The sequence below is a fragment of the Fopius arisanus genome, unplaced genomic scaffold (genome assembly GCF_000806365.1).
Source record: "Fopius arisanus strain USDA-PBARC FA_bdor unplaced genomic scaffold, ASM80636v1 scaffold00010, whole genome shotgun sequence".
Taxonomy (NCBI): Eukaryota; Metazoa; Arthropoda; class Insecta; order Hymenoptera; family Braconidae; genus Fopius; species Fopius arisanus.
In genome coordinates, this window is record NW_011887749.1 from 1,174,997 (window position 1) to 1,186,425 (window position 11,429).

The window sequence follows — 11,429 nt, forward strand, 5'->3', positions numbered from 1 at the left end:
GGTGGGCGGGTGACGTTGGGTATATTGGGACTAGCCAGATTGGGAGGAGTGGGTGGAGATTAGAACATTCAACAAGTCTTGTTTGGCAGAGATGTTGAGCGTTTGGATATTTCAGTAAACATTGAGATAGTTCACTTCACCCTTCGATGCGAATATCCTTTCACATGTATGGACACCGCGATATTTTTATCAATTTTTTTGTGAAATTCCTTCAAGTCTTTCATTAAACATATTTACTAGATTTCTATTTATTAACTCATCTAATATTCTGCAATAATTTCATTACTCAAACTTTAAACATCTTTCGCCCAGTTGTGCCTTTAAACGTTGAAAAATAACGGAAGATTGAAAAATTCACGAGTTTAGTTTTTCCTGAAGATTTATTAAAGGACTTTCGCAATTCCTGAATATTGCAATCTTCTTCATTAAACTTAGGATTAGCCAATGAATTTCATAATTCAAACTATACAAGTCTGGAGAATAATCTGTGCAAATGATTCTGTTTTTTTTTAATTAAATTATAATACATGCCATTGATCGAACTTTTCATTAAAATGAATAGTTGAAACAACATCCATCGAAATAATCATTGAATGCGCGTGCTGTTTGCAAATATGGATATTCCAAAGTCCTTTAATTCAAATCATGACGAAGGTAGCCTTCACTCTACAAAAAAATCGTACATCATGAATAATTCAATGTTTTATGCTGCAGGTAACGGATCAATATCCGCAGCCACTGAGTAAACAGAAATCTGCCTCTACCGATTGTCAATGATTTGTGAATATTAAATACACAAACAACTGTAATTTTTCTCAGAAGAAAATCGGCAGTTCCTGAATATTTGAGTTTCGATGCCTTGACTTTTGCCAAGCAAATGGCGTTGATGATCTCATTTATCCATATGCAGTCAGTAAATGACTTGTTCTCCCTCGTCGGTAAAGTGGAAACCATCGACAGTGTGGGGTGGTCTTCCGATATCATCTGTGTTCTCACTGCAATTCATGTCCTCAACATTGACAAGGTAATCGCTCCACTTCCAGTAGTGCAAATATTCGATTATCAATATTAAAATAGATAAACCGAATCCTAGAAGTAAAAGAAAAATAGCTGGACTGAACTGCTGCAGAGATACTGGCGTGGGCTTCGAACTGTAGCTCTCTGGACATTGTGGACACTGATGCTGCCAAACTTTATCAAGTCTTTTGGTCAGACCACTCTCCACGGCCTTTCTTATCCTAAAGAAAAAAAAGCACTGGATTATTATCATTCAGAGAAGAAATCTGCATCTGCCCTCTATCTATGACAAGGAGATATATTCAATATTTGGAATAGAACCACCAATTTTCTGAAAAGGGGGAGAGTTCATACGTTGCACTGAATCCAAGAGAATAAATGTCGCGAATGAATTAATCAGGCGCGATTGAAAACGCGTGACGAAAAAGGTTACATGCTTTTTTTGAAAAGAGAAAATAATGGAAGCGTCAGCTGTAGATTTTACCCCCATGTGAACATTTCGTTGAATGGTGATTTCTTCGGTGTCACCATGGATGTTAAACACTGACCAACCATGTCAATCTCTTGTAATTCGCAGATTTCATTTTCCTTGAATGTATCCTAAAAGAGAAAACCATAGATAATCATGTGAAAGAAAAATTATCATAAAATTTGGAAAAAATTCCCGTGGCTTCTCCTCATTAGTTACTCATTTAGTTGATCCCCAACATTTTTATTAATTTACAATCATTTGAAGTAAGAAAACTAGTAGACAATTGCTTTTTCATGATATATATGATAGTTTCATTCGAAAGCAAAATGCTATATTTCTCGATTATTGTTTAGTCTCCGGAAGATTTGAACTTTGATGAAAATACTATGACTCAGGAGAGTATTATTTCTTGGTCATTGTTGTAAAGCGATTAGGGAATTATGGTAATTGCGTAATTTCGATTGTACCTCGATCATTTTGTAACCCGTGGCGACATTTATGTGGAATGCAACTCCACCTTCACGGACACGTTGCAGTCCCTCGGCTGCAGGCATGTAACTACCCTTTGGTTTTTTATTAGTCGGTCTGATCTTCCGTTGAAACATTGCTTTGCTATGAGGATTCGCTGTAGTCTAAAAAATTACGTATTACCTCTTAAATTCAAATGATCAAAGCTACAAAAAAATGCTAGATTTTTTGAAAGATTAAACAGAATTAACCACTGAAGCAAAAAATGAATGAATGAATGAATCACTGAAGATTACAGTTCTAGTACATTTTTACGCAAAATCTGTAAACTGCGAATGAAAAAATGCCCTAGAATTCCTGTAAAATTATCGCTTGTTTGATAATCATAAAAACCAAAATTTAGAAAATTCTGTCAAACTGAATATTAATTGATACAAAGTTTTCAAAAGGAATTGTGATGTTTAATGAAGCGCAAAATATCTCGTTTGATAACTTACCGCAAAGTAATCGACCATGTATGGCATATCCTCGATTATACATTCGATATTACTATCCGTGAGATTATCCAAAGTCGTTATCCATCTCGACGGGGGTGCCAATAAAGAGCCAACAATACTTGCTGAGTAAAATTGGAATAAGAGAAGAGTCCACAGGAATAGCGATAAAAATACAACGCGACCAGAAGTTATCACCGGTGCAGTGCTCAATCCTATTGATTACCGAAAATTTTATGGCTGCTCCAATTCAATGAAAAATGGATCACGCGTATTTGAGTAAGCATAAAAATTAAATTTCATTGCGCTAGATAATGTCCCATAAGGATAAATTTAATGAATTACCTTGCTGCGTGATTGCAGCGATTGTAGTCAAGGCAGTAGCAGAGATAGTATTTTCATTAATTTCCACATTCTCGTAGATTATCTCTAATTTTTTGAGAGCCGTCAGGATTATCCAGTAGAAAAATCCAACGGCTATTATCAGCCACCAAAGATGAATAGCGAAGGGCTTCAAGAAATTATTCTGTAGATCATTACTCCTGGGGTGACGGAAGAAGAAACGAAGTTGCACGTTCATGGTTTCAACGAGGTAATCGACGACATCCATCCTCTCTGGCTTGTACTGAAAAGATGAGACACTGGCATCTGTCTGTCCCTCAATCAAAGCACCCAATAAGCCACCAAAGCTTCCGTTAATCAAGTAGCCCCAGGTGTGGTAGACTTGGAGATTTATTCTGAGAAAACAATCGATAAGATAAACCCGTCAGTTTTATCCAGGGATGTAAAAAGATGACCTGATGTGTCATATGAGGTGTCAGTGACGGTCAGATTACGGGGATACAGATGACAATAAGATGGCAATCCACAGTATCTCCACTGATATTAATTAACCATCACCAGAAATGTAATTTCTTGTATTTTTACTGACTCTGAGTGATGAGAAACGAGCGATAAGCTTATTGACAAACTGTCTAGATAGATAAATAGATAAACAGATTTTTCAAACAGGCAGCCATAAAAATTGCTCTAAGTAATTCCATATTATATTATATAATATTATAAGATATACAAATGTTTTCAAAATAAACAAATGTGTTCTAGTGATAAATCAAAACATCGAATTATTATGACAAGAAAGAGTGAGAAAAAAATTAATGACCGTCATAATTATATCTAACGAAAGAATGTCATGTGACGGTTATATGACCGTCATATTTTCCAGGCACAATAAAAACGGAAAATGTGATGTCACCTTTTTAAATATTTTTTCAAAAACATCTGAAGCATATCTTTCGGCCATGGATTTTCATTAATTTTTTAATCACTGCGTTTTTTGATTTCATATTAACATCGAGGCAAAAGATGATTTTTTTAAATTTCAGTAGTACTTACGAAAAATTAAACAAGTCTCGCAACTGCATCACGAGCGCGTAATGATATCGAGACATAGTATCCAAGTGTCGATTAACAGGTGTCTCGAGATAAGTTTGAAGATCAGTGTTTGATCGCTCTCTCAGCTAACAAAGAACTAGTCATGATCTGTTGCATACCATTGTTTAATGATTTTTTGAATTTTTTTAATTTTTAAATTAATGATGAAGCAGTTAATAATTCAGAATAATTCGAGTCATGATCGCTCTTTTGAAGATCAACATCGATTTTGTAACGGAAAAGGAAAGTTTGAATGAAAATTCCATTTTTTTTCATTTTTCTGGCTAATTATCAATGGTAATGACGTGAAAAAATATAATGTTCTTAATTTTGTGATTATTTAATGGCTCTGCATGTCTTCCTATTTTGTAATCCTACTATTTAAAAGTTTAGAAAAAATGTGGTAACGCGTTGTCGCGCGGACTCTGAATTACTGGACAATCGATTTTTGGCAAAAGGTGATCCAGAAAAAGTAACTTGACCAAGTTACGTCAACTACAGACCAAAAGAGGATAGAATCGTACTGTGTATTGTAGAAAGAAAGTGTACGTACAACAGTGGACCAATTAAGTGGTAGCAGATGGAAATTACAACGTCTCTCGTATTTGTACTGTGTCAATTCGTTCTTCAACCCATTCTGGACATCCCAACTGCCTTTGTATGTGATATTCAAAACACCTCCATGGGAATAACTCGGATTGTACGCATCCCACAACTCAAACTTATCGTCTCTGAATGTCGCAACCGTTAGCTCAGACTCAACAGTAAGTGGCAGTTTTCGTAATAGATTTTCCGGTGGCGATGAGGAATTAGTGAGTAACAGCCAGAAGTAAGACTCATTGAATCTCAGTTCTGTGGAAAACTGAAAGAATGGAATAGCTGTTAGTTTTTCGATTTGAAAAATAAAACATAGACTCGAATATCATGAATTTTAAAAGTGAAAGAGGCATTTTCGCACGGATGTCATGGAAACAAAGGGACTACAAAGAAATCAGGTCTTGGCAAAAAATATATTTTTCTCTAGTTGAGGTTTTTCTCTATCTAATCTGAGGATCTAAAGGAGTTCTCAATTGTGACAATTGTATCACTCTCTAAGATGATCCTGTCAATAAGATTTAAAAATTCTTGGCATTTTTTTTAAATAAAAAATAAACCTCCGGCGTCCATTACGATTACATTTATCAGAAAAAGAATTTTCAGGTCTTATGACATAAATTACTACTTTCTCTGAGCTTACAATAATATAAAAAATATAAAATAGTAAAAAAACATCTATATTATGTGTTATATATCCACCGATATATATTTAAAACAAATTAAACAATTATTAAATTGAATAATGTATTTAGTTTTTCGACACAATCTGTGTAAAGTGACATTTGACGCACGCTCAGCGTATGCAAAACTCCACTTTCCACACATATTGTGATGAAAGTGTTTTTTAGACTAGTGGGATTATATTACTCGCTTTCGAATAGGGTTATAAATTTTGCACGAGCCCAAAAACACTTTCCCAGGTTCGTATCAAAATATATTATTCTAAATTTCAACGTAACTCCAAATCAATTGGTAACGAAAAACGTGAGAGTGCTTTTTTTAATGGACGAGCAATTGCAAACCTTATTGATTAAGAAGTCACTCATAGGGCAATCGTAATCCAAAACTACTCCGACATAATAGTAATTTACTTTCAAAATTCCGGGTAGGTTTAACTGTGATGATATTGGATTGTACGAAACAGCATTATCTAAATTCATTACATTGCGAGAAAATTCCAACGCACCTGAAAGTATCGAAGATCATTGCATTAGATCTGTGAAGAAATAGAAACATAACTTGCAACGATGAAATTCATGTGAATCACTTTGAAAAAGCATTTGATAACAAATAAAAATGTCAAGTAAAACTGTAATTCAAGTGGTAATGAACTTACGCATGTCATCCCAACACCCGAAAACATTGATATGGTGAATATTTTCGGTATTAAAATAATCTCGAATGAAATATTCGAGAATTGGATCTGATTGCACGCACTGACTCACAATCACTGAAGATAGAAGTACTGTCCATAAGCCCATAGTATCATCAGTAAACTCTCTGTGAAATTGTAAAGTACGCACTCGATTCTGGAAAATGCCGCTGATACGTTATGCAAATCGGATCGAATGGCATATCCGGGAATGATTATACCCTCATTATATTTCCAATCGCAGACTCTCACGGATTTCCTGGAGTTTAAAGGTAATTACATGTTGGGCTTTGAAGGGGTACGTTATTTTGAAGTGCTCAGCCTAGAAGGTCTCTGAAGGGAGTTATTTCAATGTGATTTTACACATTGCCATGAGAATCTCTCTAGTCGACTTCCCGAGAGAAGTTCATTCATCTCAATGGCTCAAATCTCTAAATTTCTGCACTTCCTGGAAATTTATTGGGCTCGTGCTATCGCAGTTTGTGATGAATATATTATATATCGAAATATTGCGAGTGCATAAATATTTTAAGAAGCTTCTACACAATTCCAGTGAGTCTACCATGAGAGTACAGTTGAGCACTGGAATACTTCAGACCTTGATACCTTTCTCAGATCAGGTGAGTTGAGATGTAGAGTAGAATTAAATAATTAGACTAATAATAGTTGGAGCGAATAATAAAAATTATTCGTTTCAATAAAATATATTTTAGTAAATTAGAATTTTCCCTAAGAAAGTATTATGAGATATCAATTATATCTGAGAATTGATAGAATAATACATCAGAAAATTCACCGTAATTGGAGAATGTTTTTAAACTTTCTTGAAAAAATTAATCGATTATTTTTTTTCTTTCGATTATTTTTTATTGACTTTCAAAAGGATTATGCGGAAAACTATCCTAAGAAATATTCTATTCTATTGAAGAATGATTAGAGCAAAATAATGAATAAACTATCAGGATACTTCTCTGATTATAATCAGCATAGTATTCGCGATATGTCAATTAGACTATTATTACAGATTTTCAGTGCCTGTATATTAACACATGAGGTATTTCATGCCAATTTAACCAGTGGTCGATTACTCACTCAAAAATATATTTTTTTCATATTTATTGGATTTTTAACGTCTCAACTAAGAGAATAAAAACTAAAAGAATTAAAAATATTTGGTAGATAGTTTCAATTAGTCATTCAATCCGTAGAAAAACAGAAATCAAAATTTGATAATAATATATATTATAATATGTTCATAAATATTTTCATTCTAAAATCTTTTCTTCCCCTGTGGAATATCGCAATCGCCTTAGACTTATTTTATTTCTATTTTCTCCTATAAAAATAAAAAAATTAAGAAATTTGTGTTTGAAACGGAGAGGACCAACGACTGGCTTATTTGAAATAGAACACCTAATATGTACTCAACATTCTAAGTAAGCTCATGAACTTGTGTCGGCAAATTCGAAATATTCTGCATTAGTTGAAGACTTCGATGTTATGATCATTAAGCTGCTGTGCATGTCCCTCTGCATTCATTCTAACTGAGTATAATCGGTTTTCTAGGCAAAAATACAAGTACTCCATTATGAACGTTGCTATAGAAATCACCATACCGATGCACAAAAGAATTAGTGCGGGATTAAATTCTGACATGCCCATCGGAGTTGGTTTACTGTTGTAATTTTCAGGGCACTGTGGACGAGAGGCACGCCAAATTTTTTGTAAGCGATTCAATAATCCAGACTGTACGATTTTTCGCAATCTGTGAATTAAAAAATATACTCTTGTTATCTTTCTCTTTGATAATAATTCCTATTGACACTCACCCGTACACGATCATTTTTTTGAATGGTGAACCTTTGGGTAAGATTGGCGCCAGCCATCGAGGTCTACCGACTCTTATTTCCTGCAGTCCGCAGATCTCATCCTCCGAAAACGTATCCTATAGACCATAGATATATCTACACTCCGAAAGTTGAGATAAATGACTAGAATAAATCCACCAAATCAATTTAGATGTTCTATATTGGAGTATGAATTTCGATATGTGTATATCGGTATGTGGGAGATATAATTTTTTTCATTTATATTCATTTATATTCCTATATTCGCACAGGATGGGAGGGTTCATTCATATTTAAGCGATATCAGTCAAATTTTTGAAATATAATCGACAGGCTACAGGAAAATTATCGGTTCGATAAATATATAGTTCAAGAATTATAACAGAGATATAATTTTTTTGCCAGAATTACGTCTTAAATATATCCAACTTGCTTTTTTCATATATCTTCAATGTGACCTACGAGATATATCTGCATGGATATATCCAAATTATATCTCAGATAATGCAGTTTTTAGCGGAATATATATGCGACGTATATTCGGATATAATTAACATATATTTCCGAACATATAAGTTTTCCTCGCGCGCGGGCTGTCTATCAGATTAAATACTGCACCTTGATTAACTAAAATCAAATTGAAAGAAATAATCAGAGCAACACTCGTGTAAAAGTGTCGCTAATCGCACGTCTCAAAAATGAATAAATAGGCTACGCATTTCTTTAAAAGAAGGAAGAAGGAAACAATGAATAGACGGACTCCGCTGGATGCCCACCGCCGAATATCATAGAAAAAAAAAGACTTGGATATCATCCTCAATAAATTTCACGGTAATCTCACTGCACGTGCACAACGTCGGCCGATCCGACTGACCTACGACCTGAAGGAGAATGCGAACTGCCCTTTCAGAAAAAGGTTTAAAAACGCACCCACCGCTACCGAATAAGTCTGGACTTCTGTGCATCTTCGCTGCGAGAAAAAGAGATCTTCTAGCACTGAAAAATATGAAATAATTCCAAAATCAAGGGACCTTTACTCATGAACGAAATCTCTTCTGATGCTGATAACGACTGACCAATTGGATATTGACGGATTCTCAGAAAAGTTCAGAAAACGTCTTTAAACGAGGAAGAGCCACCGCGGACCGAAAGCTCGCTTGGTGAGCTCTAAGAGCATCAAAACGAACCAACACAATCAAAGCAAGCTCAACGATCGAGGATTTTTTTTTTACCTCGATAACCCCCACATAGCATGCAGATACCCAAGACATAACTTATAAAACCCCGAACCCACGGTGATCATCGTGTCAGTCTTATTTAAAACTTCGATCTTCTAAAATCTCAGTTGTTGTCTCCAGGGCTTTACCAGTGCACCTCTGCCTAGCAACACCATCTTCACGTTCAATTTATCAGCGAACACTCATCCAACTGACCTAAGAAGATACCTTCACCAGGTCAAGATCTGCACATCCGAGAAGATATACTAATCAGTTCAAGATCTCCAGATTCAACTCGCCAGGGAATATACGTTCACCTCCTCAAGATCCTCCGAATCGCCCGCACCGATTAACACGATACTAAACGACTCATCCGTACCATTCGAAAAACATCATTGTAAGTCTCACATTCAATTTTTCCTTTTTTTATTTTAGTCGTTCCTCTCTTTTCCGCTTACTCAATCTTTACTTCCTTTTTCCGACTTCTTGGTAAAATATGTAACCCTTAATTTTGGTTTAAAAACATTTTAATTGGAATAAATACTTTTCTTTGTACCCCAATTATACTCCTAACCCTTCATGGGGTGCTTTAGCACTTTGTTCCATACATCGCGTTCCCAAACTACTTTTATTCCATAATCTTTCGAAATCTGAACGATTTATCGCATCCTAAGGGTTACCTTTCGCCTTCATTATTCTTTAAAAACTCACTCAAGGACGGCAAGAAAAGTATCATGTGACCACGAATACCGCAGATGGATTGACCCAAATCGGGAGATGAAATATAATCTATGAAATTTCAAAAAATTCTAGCAGTATTAAATTGACAAAGTCTAAAGCGTTTTTACATGTAAAATCTGGTACGTCACAGCGCTTTCAGTGATGAATGCATATCCACCCGCTTGTACTTTTTTGAAGCCCGTCTCCACCGGAAGAAAGCCGTTTGGATTTTTCGACGGAAATTTCATCTTTCGGTTGTATAATTCAATGCAGTCAGGATCAGTCATTTTCTACGATAAAATTCATTATATCTTTTTATAATTTTGGATATAATGGGATTAGAGTGATAGACGTAAAAGTGGTACATAGAATATGTTATATGTAATCGGTTTTCAATTTTCCATGGGAGTGGGTTGTTGTGAAATATATACCTCGAAATAATTATGAAAATATGGATGGTCCCTGGCGCCTACTTCAACTTCACTTTCAGTGAGATCTTTGATGCCTTTAATCCATCGTGGCGGAGGTGTCATCAAGGAACTAACAATACTTGCTGAATAAAATTGATAGAGGAGAAGGGCCCAGAAGAATAGTGAGAGGAATGTAATTCGTCCGGAATAAAAATTCGGACTATCCCCTAATCCTGCCGACAAAAAAAATATTCATACTCGTATCATTATCATGTATTATTACAATATTATACAATTGAGTATTAAAAACTAAATTGAACCGAAACTATTAATATCAATAATAAAAAGTAAATGATGCGTGTCCGTATAACGCTTTCTTTTGCTTTTTTCGCCTGTTGGGATAATTATTTTCTGATGCTTTCGCATTGAGATAATATATTGAATACTCATTTTCAAGCTCATTAAGAGAACTTCGAGAAAATACGGGAGTTATATGATTCTGACTATTTTTCATTGATTTATGGCGTTTTGAACGCGATAATTGAATTTTAGGGTTTCGCCTAAATTTCAAACTTGGTTCAACTTTTGCATCATTTCAAAGTACATGCATAAAAATATTTATATATAATTTCAAAGAACATTTTCCGTTCTGTGAAATGGCATTAATCATATTTGACTTAGTTGGAATTTTTGAGAATGATTGAAGTTGGTTCCATTTTTTATCGTTATGTCACGCTCTAAAATTCATGTTTATTGCTAACTATTGCAGTATTTACAATATCGTTTAAATTTCATCATTCCATCGATTTTACCAAAAGTCATCCATGACAAAGGGTCGAATTTCACGCGTACATCTTACAAAAATAGTAATTTCGTTGAAATAAAATCGATAATAACCTTTGTTATCCTTGCAAATTCTCATGTATTTCATTTTCATATACAAACTCACCAAATATAGACTCCAAAATAGCAGGGAGGAAAAAATAATGGTAAAATAACTATTAAATATTGAATTTCTTTATCAATATTGTACCGATTAGTTTTGACGACATGCAAAGTAGTTGAGGCGCCCGACTAGTAATAAAAAAAAGTCAAATGAAGACGTCAATGACAGCGAGTTCCATGAACTTGTAACAATCAGCACTGGTGTTTATTAAAAATTGTAATGGAAATTGCTATTGTATTTCAAGGGTTTAAGGTGGTTGTCGCGCGACAGTCTCTGTAAAAAGTTTATCCGCTGTAAAACGAGCCAGTTTAGAACACAATCTTTTAGCGGTATATAGTCTCACTTGATTGATTGCATTGTGCATGGATAACTAAAGCATAACTATATATTTTCCATATTAACTATTTTCAATCATATGAATTTATGAATTTCCGA

The 11,429-nt window shown here is 34.6% G+C and overlaps 1 protein-coding gene across 1 annotated transcript in view; it reads right to left on the reverse strand.

The window, feature by feature from the left end:
- Nucleotides 1–277: 277 nt before the first annotated feature.
- Nucleotides 278–11,429, reverse strand: part of LOC105262718 (uncharacterized) — a 15,047-nt gene continuing 3,895 nt past the window's right edge. Inside the window, exons 6-16 of the mRNA XM_011298439.1 lie at nucleotides 10,070–10,281; nucleotides 9,767–9,928; nucleotides 7,684–7,799; nucleotides 7,466–7,619; nucleotides 4,439–4,747; nucleotides 3,847–3,971; nucleotides 2,797–3,188; nucleotides 2,455–2,666; nucleotides 1,957–2,121; nucleotides 1,502–1,617; nucleotides 278–1,238 (exon numbers count right to left, since the gene is read on the reverse strand). Of these exons, the coding sequence (XP_011296741.1) occupies nucleotides 911–1,238; nucleotides 1,502–1,617; nucleotides 1,957–2,121; nucleotides 2,455–2,666; nucleotides 2,797–3,188; nucleotides 3,847–3,971; nucleotides 4,439–4,747; nucleotides 7,466–7,619; nucleotides 7,684–7,799; nucleotides 9,767–9,928; nucleotides 10,070–10,281 (2,291 nt within the window). The 3' untranslated portion in view covers nucleotides 278–910. The remainder of the gene's footprint in view (nucleotides 1,239–1,501; nucleotides 1,618–1,956; nucleotides 2,122–2,454; nucleotides 2,667–2,796; nucleotides 3,189–3,846; nucleotides 3,972–4,438; nucleotides 4,748–7,465; nucleotides 7,620–7,683; nucleotides 7,800–9,766; nucleotides 9,929–10,069; nucleotides 10,282–11,429) is intronic.